Below are 18,911 nucleotides of genomic sequence, written 5' to 3'. Positions count from 1 at the left end.
CTGCAAGTGAACCCTAAAATGGAGTCTGACCAGTGTCATCTGCTGATATTTACTGACAATTATGGTAATGCAAACTAAAAACTCTCTAAAGAGACAACTACAGATGGGCTTTTCAAGAAATAATAAAGGACAATGACTAAGTATTTTAAAACCTGAAGCAGAGAGGATATGGCGATCCTTGTTCTTTTGTGAAAGGTAAATGGGAAAAGCGTGCTTTTGCTTTGTTATCACTGCCATTTTCTAGGTGTGATCCTCAGATCAGCAACATCACCCAGAGTCACCTGGGAACTTATAAGAAATGTAAATTATCAAGCCCAACCCTAGACTTACTAAATCAGTAAGTGAAGTCATAGAAGCCTAGCAATATGTCTTAACAAGTCCTCCAGGTGACTGCAGTGTACCCTAAAGTCTGAGATCTACTGTGCTAAAAAGCTAATAAGGTCATGGTTGGTCTGTGAGCCTATAATGAAATCTCATGTTGGATTTACCTTCTAGCCCCATTTCTCTGAAGACCTAATAAAGGAGAAACGTTAGCTGTCACCAGGCAAGACAGCTTACAGTAAAAATGACCTTGGTAAACCGTAACTGGACTGGTGAGACTGGAAAAAACTGGAGGCAGAAATGGCAACCCACTCCAGTATTCTTGCCTGGGAAATCCCATGGACAAAGGAGCCTGGTGGGTTACAGTCCACAGGTCACAAAGAGTCGGACACAACTGAGTGACTGCACATGCATACGCGTGCACGTTCCCAACAGCCTTATCAGCTTATCACAAGGTTCTAATCTTTGGATGAAGGTCAAACGCCCCATGACCTTCAGCCAGATTCTGCATACTGGGAAAGGCATCATTTAAAGGGCTGTGTCTATCCCAGATAAAAGGACCATTACCAGATGCTCTTAACTAGCTCATGCACAGTGAAACTAAAGCGACTCGTCTCTTGAATCCATCTTTCTCACCTAAGAAGAGTCTCTGCTCTGAACTGGTCTAGAGTAAGGACTGCTGACCCCAAACGCAGACCCACACTAGGATGAGAGGACAACAGCAATGGGAGGCAGCTGACCCAACCAGCTGGGCCTGTGCGATCAATCCCACCAAAAGAACTGTCTACCAAATGTGTGTCTCTCTATCAACACTGAAAGTTATTGTTTTACTTCTAACCATACTGTTGCCCTCAATGTTTAGGATGGTAAGAAAATTCTCAAGTGAAGTCGTCACCGAGAATTATGAATTATCTTAACCACTTGTGACATGTTTCACTGCAAGTCTACTGCTAAAATTTTATAATTATAAAATTTTAAAATTGTACTTCAGTGTAATTGGTAAAATGTATAGCCTATAGATACTTTTCCATTAGAAAAAAGAAAAAGACGGGGAACAACTCCAAGCACCTGGTGGGAAGCCACAGCTGGGAGCCTCTAGGCACCACGGCTCTTGTGGGTAACATGTCCCTTTCTACTGCTCCGTGCATGTGGGGCTGTTACAAAAGATACTGGTTCTCATATGGAGCCCAGAGCATTTAAGTCAGGGCAGGCCTCACTTTTAACCATTTGACTTGTTCCCTTGCACCTGAAGAGTCACTTGGCAGGAAAGAAGGGTGGGCAGAGAATGGCCCTGGCCTAGGTGCATGCCTATTCTGGAGGCACGAGCCTGCTGCTGCTGTGGTGCCCTGGCCCCTTATCCTTCTGAGTGAAGCCCACGCCAAGTGAGGCCAATTACATGAGTATGAAGTGTCTAACTGGATCTAAGACCATCTACAGCGGTCAGTGTAATTCCTCTCTGCCTTTCGTACTGCTGTTGCTATGAACTGTAACCTCAGAAGACATTACTGTTATTATTTTGTATCAACATACTTATTTACATATACCTTAATATTTACTCTTGTTGTTTTCTTTGCTTTTTTCTGTTTTTTTTTCTGAGTTTCTACCTGGAATAGTTTTCCTTCTGCCTGAAAAAAATCCCTTCAGGATTTTTAATGCAAGTCTGTTGATTACATGTATCTTTCAGTTTCTGGTGGTCTAAAACCTTTATCTAAACTTCATTTAAAAAAATCAAGGTATAATATAAATAGAAATGCTCAGACCTTAGGTATAACATTCAGTTTTGACTATTACTTAAAAACACAGAAAACATTCAATAGTCCAGAAAGTCCTTTCAAGCTGCTTCCCAATCAACCCCTTCCCCTGACAAAGCAATTCACTCTTCTGATTTCTACGACCAGAGGTTAATTTTGCCTGTTCTAGGATTTCGTATAGTTGGGATCATACACTATACATTTTTTTGTGTCCAGTGACTTAATAGCACAATATTTCTGAGATTCATCAATATGGATGCAGGATCTTTCTTGTAGAATAGTATCCACTGTATAAATATAACCCTGATTATCTATTCTCCTATTGATGGGTATCTGTTTCCAGGTTTTTGGCTGTTATAAATAAATCTGCTGTGAACATTTTTTAACAAGTATTTTGTGGACATAGTTTTCATGGGATTTCTCTGGTGGCTCAGACAGTAAAGAATACGCCTGCAGTGCAGGAGACCCGGGTTCAATCTCTGGGTCAGGAAGATCCCCTGGATAATGGAATGGCTACTCCTTCCAGTATTCCTGCCTGGAGAATCAGAGGAGCATGGACTTGCAAAGAGTCAGACATGACTGAGTGACTAACACTTTCACTTTTGATTAAGTACCAAGCAGTAAAATACTGGATCATATATGCCTAGCTTTTTAATAAGCTATCTGACTGTCTTCCAAATAACTACTATTTTATATTCTCACTAGCAATGTATCAGAGTTCTGGTTGCTCCATATCATCTCAAATTATCAATTTTCCCCCTCATTTTAGCCCTTCTCTGTTTCTTGCTTCAAGCTTTTGTTTTAAAAATAAGAGTACAGCTGTATCTGCTGTCCTTTTCTATTGTTTGTATGATGTATTCTTCATCTTCGTATTTTCAACCTGTGTCCTAATATTTGAAGAGTTTCTCTTATAAGCAGCATATAGTTGGATTTAAAAAAATCCATTCCATACAAAATGCTTTAATTATAAATCTTTTCTGAAGTGAACTAATGATATACTTATCTACTATTTTACTATCTGTGGTCTATTTTTATGTACTTTTTACCTTTCTTAATTTTCTTTGGATTAATCAAATGTTTTACATTATTTCATTCTCCTTCCACTGAATTACACTTTAGAACCATTTTTAGTCGTTAGCCTGGAACTTAAAACACACATTCTTATTACAGTCCAATGCAAACTTTCTTTTATGACTTGGCCGATACCAATTAAAACTTAGAACTTTTAAACTCCATTTATTTTTCTGCCATCGTTTATGTTACCACGAATTTTAGTTATATATAAAGGTGAAGCTCCTCAGAGCAGTGCAGTTATCATTTTGTACAATTAGTCTTCATTTATATTTTCTTTCCAGTGTCCTTCTCTCCTTCTGGCATGTCCATATTTCTGTCTGGGATCATTTTTCTGAACTCCCTTTAATTTTTATTTCAGTGCAAGCCTACTGGTGCCAAGGTCTCTGAATTTTTATTGAACACCTATCTATTTCATTTTAATTTCTAAAGAATATTTTTGCTGGAAAAGAATTCTAGGTTTGCAGTTTTCTTTTTTAGTACCTTAAAGATGTCATTGCAATGGCTTCTAGTTTTTATCATTTCCACTGAGAAGCTGTCGGTTTTATTGCTGCTCCTTTTGAAAGGCACTGTGGTGGATTAAAGATCCACCGTTAAAGATGGGCTGTAGTCTTTGCGCTACCAGCAGGTGAAGGATATCTCCTTTGCCCTGGGACTTGCTTTGACGGATGGCACTCGTAAAGGCGCTGCTGTTCCAGCTCTCTGCATGGATTCTGAAAGGCCTGGATGCTTTTGCTCTCAGTCTCTTGGAGCCCTGAGACAACAGGTAAAAAGGTCCAGCTTCTCTGCTGGAGCGTCTGCTTGGAGAGAGACAATATATAGCTGTGTCTCATCTATTCCAATCACTCCAGATTCTTTGGTGGCCAGCCCCAGTTGAAACTCCGTATGTCTGTAGTTGCATGGATGATTCCAAGTCAGATCAGAAGGAAGTCCAGCTCAGGTTGTAGGGTCTTGAGCAAATAATAGTTTTGTTTTAAGCCACTCAATTCTGGTCTAATTTATTAAGCAAAAAAGGTAACTGAAAACAATATCTGGTATCAAGAACAGACTGCTGCCATAACAGAAACTTAGAGCATGCTGACAGTACTCTGGGAAATGGGTTCAGGATATTGCTGAAGGAACAGCAACAAGACCATTAATGAAGGCTGGAAGAGCACTGAGGAAACTGCTCCGGCAGGCTGGAGGAGAGGCATCATCTACTGGCAAAACCAACAGGGAGGTTCTATGTGGAGTATAGGAAAATACCTAATGATGTTGCGGATCTGGCTAGGGAGGCTTTGAGGAAGAATGCGGAAAGTGACGAATGGTTTTTTAAACATCACCCATAGTAAAGCATTAAAAGAGGAGAACTAAACAAGGAACTGCACAGTTTCCAAGCAGAATTTAGAGAAAATGCTTCCAAACTGGGACTTGCAGGGTTAGAAAATGAAACTTTCTCATCTCAGTTACTAGCTTCTCCGGTCAGCACAAGGTTTTGACAAAAAAAAAAAAAAGGCAAATCCAGATGCTACCAGTAAAACTATGGCCTCAGGATCAAGATCACATCAAAAACACAGCAGTAGGACCCTGTGTTACTAACACCTCAGGAAGATCTGCGTGTTGAGTTAAGTCTTGCAGACTGTCAGACAAAAGGCATCTAAGAATCTTAAAGGTATTGTCCTGGACTCATGTTTGAAGCAGCTGCTGCTAAGTCACTTCAGTCGTGTCTGACTCTGTGTGACCCCATGGACGGCAGCCCACCAGGCTCCCCCGTCCCTGGGAATCTCCAGGCAAGAACACTGGAGTGGGTTGCCATTTCCTTCTCCAATGCATGAAAGTGAAAAGTGAAAGTGAAGTCAGTCGTGTCTGACTCTCAGCGACCCTATGGACTGCAGCCTACCAGGCCCCTCCATCCATAGGATTTTCCAGGCAAGAGTACTGGAGTGGGGTGCCATTGCCTTCTCCGGTTTGAAGCAGAGAGGGGCCTTATTGAAGAGATCTGTGGGCGTGACTTTTGCCTCCTGGAATGGCTTGTAATCTGAAAGTCCACAAAGTTTTACAAAGTTGTGCCAAGGCAGCAGGCTGAGGAAGCTCTTCAGCTGCAAATACAGGACACTTCTAAGGAAAAGGAAAGGCAGCCTCTAGAGGAGAGCTGAGAATGAGAATAGGAAACCACCCCCAGGGAACCAAAACAGGCCCTAATCAAGGCGTATTTCCTACCCTGGAACTGGGGGAACTGGTGACAACTGGCCATGTGAATTTCAGAACTGCATGGAACAGTGATGGCTGTGTGCACTTCCCCCCCTTTAAACTGACGTGATTACCCTTCCCTACCATACTGCCACGGCCATACTGGAAGCTGGGTAGACTCTCTTAATCACTGTTATATCACCTCTTCAATATCATATAATAAGTGGATAGATTCTTACCCATAAAGTAAGAAAACAAAGTTTTGCAAATATTCTGTTTCATGACTTCAGAAAAAAGATACTTCAAGATATGGTTCCCACCCACCATCCAAACTACCAAATATTCTTTATTCACCAGAAGATGAACCTTTGACTTATTTCTCACACCTGGATTCCAAAGTTCTTAGTAGCATCACCTGAATCTATCCATGGTAGACTAAAAACGAGAAAACTGACCACATAAATTTAAGCACAGAAAGTAAACAGAGCAGCAAAAAAGAATAGTAACCACGTAATGGAAAAAGTCACAGAAAAATGATTAGAATATTCTTCTGTGTGGGGTTACTTCATGTCATCCTTTTAGTTACCAAGTGCTAAATAACTAACCGAAGAGGTTAGGGCCACTTAATGGCAAATGATCTGGAAAAGTTAGAAAGTGGATAATGGTTTACAGCTTTCCTACAGAGTGACTTACCTTTTCCAAAACTTTGGCAATTCGGGTGCCAATTTGTTCAAGTGACTGTTGTGGATATTGGTCTTTGCCAAGATTCTGCAACACCTGGTTCAGGGAGGGAGATGACAGGTTAGAGGAATGACGGTGAGGGGAGGTCTGACGACGCTGCGGACGCCCAGCTGGGCACTGTGCCGTGGGTGCAGGCTGTATCTGGGGGCGCCTGCTGTGGTCCTGTTGGTAAGGCATAGTGTGGAAGACACACTGAAGGCCATCACCATCCCCTCTCCCTCTCTCGCTTAACACAGGTTACAGGCAAGTAGAACACATCCGTTACAGCATTACAAGAAGCAGAGTACAGAAAGAAAACAAAAAGCGCTTGTAACTCTATCACCCAGACACAACCACTGCCAGGATCGCTTATGTATCTTTCAGGTATTTTTCTATGTACACGTGTATCATTACTCTCACAGACCGTATACTATGCGATCACACTGCAAACTATCACCTCCATTTTCACACAATATAGTCAACAGCTTTCATGTCAATAAATATACTTCTCATGCATCTTTCTTAATGGCTCTTATTGTACACCAGCTTATATCTACACCAACACTTACTGAACGCATCCTCTACTGCTGGATATTTGTGGCATGTTTTCTGATTATTCTTCTACGTACACTCTTTGCTAGATATACGCTGGGTCTGCCCTCTTTCCCTCCCTTCTTAAGAATGTCAACAGGAGCATTAACTGTCCCAAATATTTCTCACAAAGAGCCTCTGTCCAGTGACAAGCAGAATGCTACCCATCTGGAGGAATGAATCAGAATTATCATTTTCTGGTCATAAAAAAACCATATGTTCGGTCACAGGGCCTGAAAGAAATCAGGCTTTTCCTAAAGCCATCTAGACAACAGCCATCTGAAAAAGGCAAAAAAACCTGGCCTGGCCACTTGCGCTTTCGCTATCAGCTGCATCATAACTGTACGGCAAAAACTGCAGACTGGCTGAATACAGCCAAGCACTCACCTCTGTTAACTGGCTCTCTCCCGTGTAGTGTAGGCTGGCTCGGTTGGAAACCCCCTGCAAGTGGTCCAGGGTGTGCATGCTCGTCGGGAGATTGCCATTGCAAACAGGTTCCATCGCTGGCTGCTGTATTGGAGTGGCAAAGTCTATGTGTTCCGTGATGCTGAAAAATGCAGAGGACCACCTTAGCCATAGAAAAGTGGGTGGGGACAAAGTATTAATCATTAGCTGACCATAACTGCGATATATAAATAGAACTATCTGGAACCACAGAATCTCAAAATGGAAGCAATTTCCGGAGCTACTTAGTCCGGCCTCTCACTTTATAGGTACAAGGACTCCAGTGCTCTACTGACTGTTTGCTGACTGTATGAGTAGAGGCTGTGCCCTCGGTCAGAGCAGCAGCATTGGGATCTGAGTCCTGAACTCAGTCTTTTCTCAAGCTGCCTTCTTTCTACACATCAAGGTGTCTGATTTCCTCACTGCTGCTTGCCACTTTTTCTCACTGGGGAGGTTTGAAACCAGGTAGGTTTTCTTCTCGGGTTTCTTTTCCAGGGTACAGACAGTGATAAATAACCAGAAGTGGTTCCTGTCTTTCATTTTCCCTCTATGCACAGAGGCACACTTGTCCCCACAGGAAAAGCTCCCCTAAAGTTTAGACCGTAAATGTTACCCAGATCCAGCTATTCATTGTACCCACGTATAAGATGTAAGCACGTCCCTTCACGGCTCCAAAGCGGTCCTTTTCCTGCTATATACTGGCCAAATGCTTTACACTATCATACACACTGGTGTGGCGATTTGACACTGGCAGATTTTGCTTCTAGCTACTTAAAAAAGCTGACCACATATTAATATGTAAACATTCATTCATTATTGATTCAGACTCTGTCACATGTCAGGTATCAGAGTTACAATAATTAACCAAACATCCCCAGTCCCCACTGTTACGATGCTCACTGGTGACAGTCAGTCATTACAGATGTGATGAGCTATAAAAGATAAAACACAGCTGTGTCAGTTTCCTAGAGGGGTGCACATTGCCTCTGTGCTGATGGAGGAGGGAGGGAGGTCATGAAGGATTTCCTGAGGAGGAAAGATGTTAAGACCAGAAGGAGGAATATGAATTAAGCAGGTAGGGAGAAGATGCTGAGAACACCACCAGAGGCAAAAGCAGCACCACATGTGAAGGCCTCGCAGGAGGGAGAGCAGAGCTGAAGATGGAAAGACATGTGGGGAGCAGATCACGAAGGGCTCTGTGGGCCACTGTAAACAGCAATATTTACAAGTTGTTTGAGCATTTTAAGAATTATTTGACTTCTGAGGAACAATTCTGAGTACTATGGAGAGAATGGATTGAGGAGGTGCAAGAATGAATAAAGCAGCAACAGGGATGAAGAAAAGCAAGTAGTTTTGAAAAACACTCAAGGGTAAAAGTGACAAGAACGGGTAACAGGCTGGACTGGAGGGGTGAGGGTGACTCCTAGGGTTCGGGCCTAAGCACTTCTGGGAGCTATTTACTAAGAACAAGAAATAGAAAACAAACAGAACAAAGATTTTTTTGGGGAAAGGAGAATGGACAAGAAAATGGTGAGTTTAGTTTTCCTGAGCTTGAGGTACTGGAGAGAGAGCTAGGCAGAGAGGCCAACTGGAGAGACAAGGGATTTGAAGAAAGGTCTGGTCTGGAGATTCAGATTTGGGACTGTCAACGTATCAGTGACAGAGGTTTTGGACTTTGACTAGGAATGATTTTAAAATAAGGTTTAGTGGTAAATCTTGGGGAACTGCAATGCTTAAAAGGTAAAATAAAAAGAGGCCAACCAAAGAATGAGCATTCAGGGAGGAAAAAGCAGTTACCAGAGAGGCGGCCCTGCCTGCTTGTGTCCTGGTAGGTGCTCACAGATGTGGACTTGCTCTGACTCCCTTTTTAGGCCCATGATGCCAGCGAGGTTTTGTGCTTTAATGGAGAGAGCCAGTCTTTAATTTAAACTATGTCCTCTGTGACTGGATCGACAGAACGCAGGGCAGAAGGCACAGAGAGGAGGGCACCCAGACGGTGTCGGGGCCACGAGCTGAGTCCGTTCCAGGCATCCTCTGAACCACCAACCCCAGCAAGGATGACTCCATGGCAGCTGCTGACAAAGAAGGGCATCCCTAAAGCCAGCTGACAAGGAAGGGCATCCCTAAAGTCAGCTGGGGCCCAGTGGGATCGCTGGTACACAGATGCCATGAAAGCGGGAGAGCTTTAAGATACTCACTCAATGTTTTTTGAAGAAACTGCAAGCCAGGTACTCACGATGGCTGTCAGCTCTACCCAGCGCAGCTTGAGGCACTCGTCCGGGCTGGGCCACCCCAGACTCTGGTAGTCACGCTTTTTTCCTGGAAGGAAAGTACATTATCTGTCAACACAATGGCAAAGACCCAAAGACACATACAGTGCCTTATGCTCCGGTGGTTACTTCACTCAGAGTGGTGTATCGCAGGTGCCAGTCATCCTTCTAGTCTAGAATTTCCACCACTTACACAACGAACAAAAGTCTTTGTCATTCGCAGCGATGGGAGTAACTGTCATCATTGAGGAAAGCCTTGTTTTCAAAGATAAGATGATGAAGTAAAAATGAACGAGTCCTTCACTGGATTTAAGACTGAGATGAGGGTTAAAATACTTTTCAGTATTAACATTTTACCAAACTTAATTTCACCTTTCTACACTTTGATTCTATAAAGACAACTCTAGGTCAGGAGAAGCCTACGAGTCTAAAGCAGGTTTCTTAACCCGGCACTGCTGACACTGAGAGGATGTCTCACAGCATCCCCAGCCTCTACACACCAGAGGTGAGCGGGACCTTCCCTGAGGCATGACACCAACAGTGTCTCCAGATACCGTCGGGTGTTCCCTGGGAGGGCAACGCCACTCCTGGCGGAGAACCCCTGTTGTAAAGGAAAGCAGTACGATGCAGAATGATGATGGCAATGAAAGGTTATTTATTTCCAGTGCACTTACTGTGCTGTGTGTCAGGTCCTGTGCTAAATGCTTTTCCTCTGTAACCTCAGGAGGCAGGTTTTAATCCTTGTTTCTCGAATGAGAAAATGGAGGCTCAAGGGAAATCAAGTGATCTGCCCAGGGTCACCGGCCACTAGGTGGCAGCACTGCGATTCAGATCCAGGTCTGCTCGACTATAACGCGCACGCTACCAGTCATGCTATTTAAAGCTTTCCTGGGCCTTTAAGGCTCTGTTTACTGATACCCTTCAAAGGTACCACCTTTTGGGTGTAGGCTCTTTACTTAGATAAACCCCCAAGAAAAGAGCAGACCTAAGTCTTATCTGGGAAGGATTCTTCTGAAAAATTCCAATGGAATGGATAGGAAGGAAAACTTTGGTAATGTATAGCTCTTTTTATACTGTAGGAATTTACCAACAATAGAAAACTTTTAAGAGAGAGGCAGGGGCTTTAGATTTAGATTTTAATAAAAGAGAAAAAAAAAGTTTGGAAGAGTTTCAAATGAACCCTGTTTAAATAAATACCAAGAGAATTAAACCATAAATTTCACAATACAACTTATTTTCCCTTTCTGTTTAAGAAATTCGCTTGGAAAATATTTTGTTGTTGTCCAGTTGCTCAGTCATGTTTGACTCTCTGCAGCCCCACAGACTGCAACACGCCAGGCTTCCCTGTCCTTCACCATCTCTGGAGCTTGCCCAAACTCATGTCCACTGAGCCAGTGATGCCATATTTATTGAGCAGCTATTATATGGGAGTGGGAACTGTATTAAGACACTAGGGATACAGAGAGGAACAATAAAAGGGCCTGCCCTTGAGCTCACAGTCTAGCGAGGAAGGTAAACACAAATTATTGGAGCACAACAGGGTAAGTGCCACAGTGAGGGCAGAGAGCAGCTGGACAGAGGAGAAAGAAAGAGCAGCTGGACAGAGGAGAAAGAGAGCAGCTGGACAGAGGAGAAAGAGAGAGCAGCTGGACAGAGAAAGAAGCTGATGCTGCCTGAATGCACCAAGGAAGAGATGGCACTGGAGTTTGAGGTTTAAGGATGAGTGACATCTTAGCACCACGGAGGTGGCAGCAGTGACTCCTAGGTGGAGGGAAGAGCATGCGCAAAAACAAGGAGGTAAAACGAGCATGATTGGTTCAGGGAATGGTGCTGAAGGGGAGACAGAGGCTGGGTTGTAAATGGTCTTGTGCACCACCCTAGAAAGTGTGGTCTTCACGCTGCAGGCATTGGGGAGCCTTTAAGCCCATCTCTCGCCACACTGTTCTCAAGGATGTCATAAGACACTCTGTTAAGTGCTTTGCTTAAATCCAATTATGTTATGTATATGGCACTTCCCTGGTGTTCTAGTCTAGCAGGCCTCACCAAAGTGGGAAATAAAGTCAGTTATGCATTATCAGTTTTATTAATTCTTAGAAAATCTACAACGACCCTTAATGATCTCTGAGACTCTTCCCCCATGGGCTCACAAAGGACTGGTTTAATACTTTGCTTTACCACCACGTCAGGATTTATCACAAATCTCATCACTTGGCAGTGGACAAAATCTGTACTTGGTTGAAAACCGGGATACTGAACCTCTGCAGTCTTCTCTTACCTCTTCCACACTAGAACTCTGGACATGAGTGAAAGTAAATAGTTTTATGATCTTCTTTGCAAGTATATTCAGTGCCCTACCCAGCCCCACCTATTTGAATCCACTTAAAACTGCCTAAGTGCTCTCCTATCCTCTCAACCATACTGAGCTTTAATTTTCACTTTTACAAGAAATTTTTAGTTTGTTTTTGTAAAAGTAATATAGGCTTATTTTAAGAAATTTAAAAAACGGAATGATCATTTATGACGTTTTAGTGTAAAATTGAGGTACCTTCAATATATGCTACTTTATAAAGTGCTTTTGTTCACTTACTAAATTACAGACACCTTGGTTGCAAGTACAGGGCAAGAACACGCTGTAGTTTACTTAGGCAACTGTCATCATTTAGGTATTTTTCAGATTTTTATTATGATAAGCAGCGTGATGATCAGTATCTTTATATGTCTATCTGTTGCACTTATAAGATTCAGTTCAGTTGTTCAGTCACACGGTCATGTCTGACTCTTTTCGACCCCATGAATTGCAGCACGCCAGGCCTCCCTGTCCATCACCAACTCCCGGAGTTCACTCAGACTCACGTCCATCGAGTCAGTGATGCCATCCAGCCATCTCATCCTCTGTCGTCCCCTTCTGCTCCTGCCCCCAATCCCTCCCAGCATCAGAGTCTTTTCCAATGAGTCAACTCTTCACATGAGGTGGCCAAAGTACTGGAGTTTCAGCTTCAGCATCATTCCTTCCAAAGAAATCCCAGGGCTGATCTCCTTCAGAACGGACTGGTTGGATCTCCTTGCAGTCCAAGGGACTCTCAAGAGTCTTCTCCAACACCACAGTTCAAAAGCATCAATTCTTGGGCACTCAGCCTTCTTCACGGTCCAACTCTCACATCTATACATGACCACTGGAAAAACCATAGCCTTGACTAGATGGACCTTTGTTGGCAAAGTAATGTCTCTGCTTTTCAATATGCTTATAAGATTATTTAGGGTAAATTACTAGAAGTAGAGCTGTTGGTATATTTAAAAATTTTCTGACGTATCTAGTCAAACTATCCCCAAATTCATTTTACTAAATCTCGCCGTGTATTACACAAAGACAGTCTGACAAGCAGAACTGGCATGTTACATTTTACGTCTGCATTTCCTTGTCTGCTCGAGACGCTAAACATGTTACCACGCTAAGCGGCCATGTGTGTTTATGTGTGTGAGTGTGTTTTGTGTATTTGGTGAACTGCCTATGTACCGTGCACATATTTTACTGAAATGCTGTTATTTTTTTCTATTGATTTGGAGGCGCTCCTTAAATGACACTGATATCCTTTGCTTATCATGTATTCTGTAAAAATATATAAACATTCTGCAAAAAATACTGTTTCAATTCTTTGTCTATTTTGTAGTGCTTTCTGATGCCAGAATTACTTTTTTCTTTTTCTCTGTGCTTTAGAAAGTCCTTTTTCACCTCCGAAGTATATAACTACCCATTTAAATTTCCTCTTTAATGTATTTATCACGTTTACTATTTAAACCACTGGAAGTCTCACTGCTATGGCGTGTTTTGTAGTTTGAGTATCTTTTCCCTCGCTACCGCACAGACTTATCAGAGTACGTGCCACTTTCTCCCATAATCTGCTAACACACGCTATCTTCCTTAAACAGTAAAACGACTTCATATTTCAACTCCAGTCATGCCAAAACGTCCTTTTTGGTGTCCTTAGTATTTTTGTCAAGTCACAGATCATTCTGAGATTTAGCTAAGATTACCTTATTCCTTATATTTTATTATGTGTTCTCTGCTTTCAGCTTTGGTAAATACAATTTAAATTACACACATTTTCATGAAGTTATCTTGAATTGTCAAATCTAACACAGTGAAAATATCCTTTTAAAAAAGGAGAAAAAAAAATAGAGAGGAGAATTTTCTTTTTTTTTTTTTAAAGAAATTCTACCACCACTGTTTCACTGCTGGAAAAGAAAGTCAACTGGACTCATGGCAATGGCCCTGAACCTGGAGTCCAAAGACAGACTTTGGGATAACTATGAACCCTAAAAGTACACGCCAAATTTTGATGTATTTTTTTTTCCTGGGGAGTAGTTCCAAAATATTATCTAATACTTAAAGAGCTATCTAACACATAAAAAATTACTGGATAGTATTTATCAAGCCCTATGTGTTCAGTCTTTCCTATGGGAAAGACCTAGAGATCTCTTCAAGAAAATTACAGATACCAAGGGAACATTTCATGCAAAGATGGGCTCGATAAAAGATAGAAATGGCATGGACCTAACAGAAGCAGAAGATATTAAAAAGAGGTGGCAAGAATACACAGAACCGTACAAAAAAGATCTTCAAGACCAAGATAATCTTGATGGTGTGATCACTCACCTAGAGCCAGACATCCTGGAATGTGAAGTCAAGTGGGCCTTAAAAAGCATCACTACGGACAAAGCCAGTGGAGGGGATGGAATTCCAGTTGAGCTATTTCAAATCTTAGATGATGATGCTATGAAGGTGCTGCACTCAATATGCCAGCAAATTTGGAAAACTCAGCAGTGGCCACAGGACTGGAAAAGGTCAGTTTTCATTCCAATCCCAAAGAAAGGCAATGCCAAAGAATGCTCAAACTACCGCACAATTGCACTCATCTCACATGCTAGTAAAGTAATGCTCAAAATTCTCCAAGCCAGGCTTCAGCAATACGTGAACCGTGAACTTCCTGATGTTCAAGCTGGTTTTAGAAAAGGCAGAGGAACCAGAGATCAAATTGCCAACATCTGCTGGATCATCAAAAAAGCAAGAGAGTTCCAGAAAAACATCTATTTCTGCTTTATTGACTATGCCAAAGCCTTTGACTGTGTGGATGACAATAAACTGTGGAAAATTCTGAAAGAGATGGGAATACCAGACCACCTGACCTGCCTCTTGAGAAACCTCTATGCAGGTCAGGAAGCAAGAGTCAGAACTGGACATGGAACAACAGACTGGTTCCAAATAGAAAAAGGAGTACGTCAAGGCTGTATACTGTCACCCTGCGTATTTAACTTCTATGCAGAGTACATCATGAGAAACGCTGGACTGGAAGAAACACAAGCTGGAATCAAGATTGCCGGGAGAAGTATCAATAACCTCAGATATGCAGATGACACCACCCTTATGGCAGAAAGTGAAGAGGAACTAAAAAGCCTCTTGATGAAAGTGAAAGAGGAGAGTGAAAAAGTGGGCTTAAAACTCAACATTCAGAAAACGAAGATCATGGCATCTGGTCCCATCACTTCATGGGAAATAGATGGGGAAACAGTGGAAACAGTGTCAGACTTTATTTTTTTGGGCTCCAAAATCACTGCAGATGGTGATTGCACCCATGAAATTAAAAGACGCTTACTCCTTGGAAGGAAAGTTATGACCAACCTAGATAGCATATTCAAAAGCAGAGACATTACTTGGCAACAAAGGTCCGTCTAGTCAAGGCTATGGTTTTTCCTGTGGTCATGTATGGATGCGAGAGTTGGACTGTGAAGAAAGCTGAGCGCCCAAGAATTGATGCTTTTGAACTGTGGTGTTGGAGGAGACTCTTGAGAGTCCCCTGGACTGCAAGGAGATCCAACCAGTCCATTCTGAAGGAGATCAGTCCTGGGATTTCTTTGAAGGACTGATGCTAAAGCTGAAACTCCAGTACTTTGGCCACCTCATGTGAAGAGTTGACTCATTGGAAAAGACTGATGCTGGGAGGGCTTGGGGGCAGGAGGAGAAGGGGACGACAGAGGATGAGATGGCTGGATGGCATCACCGACTGGATGGACATGAGTTTGGGTGAACTCCAGGAGCTGGTGATGGACAGGGAGGCCTGGCGTGCTGCGATTCATGGGGTCGCAAAGAGTTGGACACGACTGAGCGACTGAACTGAACTGATGTGTTCAGTTCATTTAAAGCACTTTACATGTATAACCTTATAGAATACACACAACCACTCTATAAGACAGATGCAATTATCCCCACTTTATAGATAAGAAAAATGAGGCAAAGGAACTAAATAGCAAAACTGGTGTCTGAACTCAAGGATCTCAAACACAGTTTTTTAATATATTAAACTGAGCTGTCAAGTTAAGCATTAATAGAGTATTTAAGTTCAAGATGGTAAGAACATAAGCCAAATAAAGGTTTAAAACAAACTTTTTATACCAATGACTGGCTTCCTGTTCACTTGGCTCAATTACCTTCTCACGTGATCTACCTGCAGGCACGCACACGCCTTTGTGAGAACTGAAAGAGTGAATGGGAAAGAAGAGGCGGGCATGCTGAACGTCCCACCTACCTTGTGGCCCAGGAGACGCCACCTTTGGGCCAGTGATCTCCAGGCTTGCTCGGTTACGATGTACATCTTCTGTCTGACTTGATTCTACCTTTTTCCCAGAAGTTTTCTTATGATCTCCTTTGGGTTTCTTTACACGTTTGACCTGGAATGTGATCTGGGAAATGAAAACATGTTAGGGACAAATGAGATCAATTTTCATGTCTGCCTGTGGCTGTGCGTATTGGTGGCTTTAAGAATAACCAGTCCTAACACAATATTGTAAAGCAATTATCCTCCAATTAAAAAACAAAAATAACAACCAGTCCTGGGCAAGAGTTAAGTTCTTTCCTTCAGTTTAATTCTTAAAGGTCTAGATGAAAAGTGTTTAGTGAAATAAACAAAATAACCGAGCCTTAAAGGATACAGAGGGAACTAAAAGTCAAGATGTGTGAACCGGGCTGTTCCCAGCCTGCAGGCTCTGAGCGTGGTTTCACACCCATTTCCTCTAAAAGCCAACAATACCTAAGGCACATGAAATGCTTCCAGCAGTACAATTCTCACGTGAAGGCTGACTAGGGCACGGAGTCGAGTGCCACACACCCAACAGATTACACTTGGCAAATTAGGAGCACTGCCCCCTACCCACTCTCAAGGACCTGGGCTACAAATTGGTAAGGACTGAGTTGGCAAACTCATACCCATTCTGTCGCTTCATCATCTTCACTTCTGCAGTCTCCATAGCAAGAACTTCTGGCTATTCCATCCTGGGGGCCTTTCTTCAGTACTCGTATGCCCTGCAAGTCCAGACGCCGTCCCTTCATCTCCAGTGCTCCTCCAAAGCCTTCCAGGGGCCATGCCTGTTGAAATTCATCCACCAAGGCCAATATCTCTTCTGACATTTTTGTTTCATCTGAATTCTCCATCTCATCAGAACCATTGCTTTCCTCAACCACTGTACCTGAAATTCAAGTGCAAGCATGTTATTTAAAGTTACGCAGTCATTCAAGTACTTGAGTGACTCCAACCTTGCTTTCTGAGAAAAGTTTCGGTTCTGCTTAGAGGCACTTCTGTAGTCCATCTTCATAAAAATACCATTCAACATCTTCAGAATTCATAATATACCATTTTTCTCATCCAGATTTTACAAAAAACTGGATTGAGAACAGTGGCAGAAGCTAGATGGTAGGCAGTTATAGATAGATTGTCACTAGTGAGCATGAAGATGGCTATTTTATGTGTATTTTGGGGGAGAAGGGAAAGACCAACTTGCTCTAGATATAAGACATAGATGGTAAAGATGAAGTTTATTATATTATTTAATATATAGGATTCTTCAAGCTTTATTCAAATGGCATATGAAATATAGTTGTTAAGACCATACAGCCTAATTACCTTAACTGAACAATGATTTGTTTAGTGGAAAATTATCCTAATTCCACATGAAGGCTTTCATTTTCACTAATGGCTAATATAAGATATAACAGTTTGCTAGTGTAATTTCCCCCTAAAATGGCTATCAGGATATTTATTATATTGCTAATGTTTCTTATGTAAAGACTCCCACGGATGTTTCTCAGTGCAATGGCCTAGTGAAAATTCTCTCTCCTGAGCAGTCAGTATGTTTCCATTATTATACACTGTAGGTTACACAACCTTACAAGCTCCCCTCTATGCCTAACTAGAAAGAAAGCTTAGGGCAAAATTAGTCTGAGTTTCTTTACAGAATGCTTTCCTTTAAAAAGAAAAATTCTTTACGACTTAACTTTTGCTATTTTGAATAAATGGCTGAATCGTACACTGTGTTCTGTGACAGTTCTTTCTACTCCTTCTAAAAAGTATACAGGGTACAGAGACAAATAAAAGGAATGCTTCCTTCTATGATATGTGCCCAGTGGACAACCTGAGAGCTCGGGGCTGATGGCTCACAAATTGATAGTCTATGTTATGCCAGTACCCCAATAATCTTCAGTTGGTAATCTGGCTTTTCAGTAATTTAGAACATGGCATTCATAAGGCCAAGGTCAGGAATCTCATAGCGGTTATCAATAGACCTATAACCACAGTGAGTAACCTGTCTCAGAACTGCAGTTTCAGCCTCTGAGAAGGCTGAGAAAGCAGGCTGATTCCCATTACTAAAAACAACTTAAAGCTTTGAGGCCTTCTCACAGAAGGTCTGCGGTGTCACTCTCAGCTCTCCAATGGCATCTCTGTCTCCCATTCCACCTTCTGGAATAGAAAGTGGGAAGGTGGGCAGGGCTGTTGCCAAGCTGAGGAGACCACTAGAAATCTCTGTCATTTCTTTCTTTGAAAAGCTGTACGGCTCTTCCATTTGTTAACAAGTGACTACAAAATCTATTGCTGTCCTTTCAAGTAACTAAGTTTTCCGAACCAATATGATAGTTTCTGTTGCTTAATATTATCATTAATGTTCTGAAACAAGCATAAAGTCAAACGAGTTGGCAAAGTCTTTTCCTTTAGGATATTTAGATAAGAATGGTTACTTGCCAAAATTATGCAGTCAGTAGTATACATGTGGGGTTGACAAAGAGTTCTAAGTGTTAGTTTCTACCTTGTTTGTTCCTATATTCCAAATGCCCACAACTGCTCCTGGCACAGAGCAGGCGCAAATAGCTACAGAAGCAATTAATGGGAACTCAGGAATAATTTGTTCTGTGGGTTCCTTGGGGATCAGCTGTTCCTGCTTTTGCCTTGTCCTGCTGGAAATTTGTTGTGTGGTCAAGTACTGCCCACCTAGATGACAGGCAAGCAATGGAAAGGCAGGTGTCATGTGTTTAGCACAGTGTCTGATACGCTACGTGAGTCACGAACTTCTCAGTACCTAAGCTAGGAAAGCAGCAGCCAAGGACTGCTATAGGGATTCCAACAGGAACTTAATTAGAATTGCCCGGGAGCTGACTTGTAGCAACAGCGTTGTCTCCAAGTCTTCCTCACGTTATTTTAGCTTCCTCTCCTTCCTTCCCTGGCTACCATGGGATTCCCTGCACCTGGTCCTG

At 42.3% G+C, this 18,911-nt stretch overlaps 1 protein-coding gene across 7 annotated transcripts in view; it reads right to left on the bottom strand.

The window, feature by feature from the left end:
* TTC17 (tetratricopeptide repeat domain 17) overlaps positions 1 to 18,911 on the bottom strand; it is a 126,959-nt gene that overhangs the window by 23,096 nt on the left and 84,952 nt on the right. For 3 of the 7 annotated variants that reach the window (XM_015474885.3, XM_015474886.3, XM_059874669.1), the window contains 5 exons: positions 16,596 to 16,855; positions 15,919 to 16,072; positions 9,266 to 9,386; positions 7,011 to 7,191; positions 6,006 to 6,089 (listed from right to left, as the gene is read on the bottom strand). In XM_015474885.3, coding sequence (XP_015330371.1) covers positions 6,006 to 6,089; positions 7,011 to 7,191; positions 9,266 to 9,386; positions 15,919 to 16,072; positions 16,596 to 16,855 — 800 coding nt within the window. Of the gene's footprint in view, positions 1 to 3,788; positions 4,094 to 6,005; positions 6,090 to 7,010; positions 7,192 to 9,265; positions 9,387 to 15,918; positions 16,073 to 16,595; positions 16,856 to 18,911 lie in introns of those variants that run through there. The other 4 variants (XM_005216450.5, NM_001205309.2, XM_024975205.2 and 1 more) reach the window with 3 other exon arrangements.

The sequence above is a fragment of the Bos taurus genome, chromosome 15 (assembly GCF_002263795.3).
Source record: "Bos taurus isolate L1 Dominette 01449 registration number 42190680 breed Hereford chromosome 15, ARS-UCD2.0, whole genome shotgun sequence".
NCBI classification, from domain to species: Eukaryota; Metazoa; Chordata; class Mammalia; order Artiodactyla; family Bovidae; genus Bos; species Bos taurus.
This window is presented reverse-complemented; position numbering and strand designations above follow the sequence as displayed.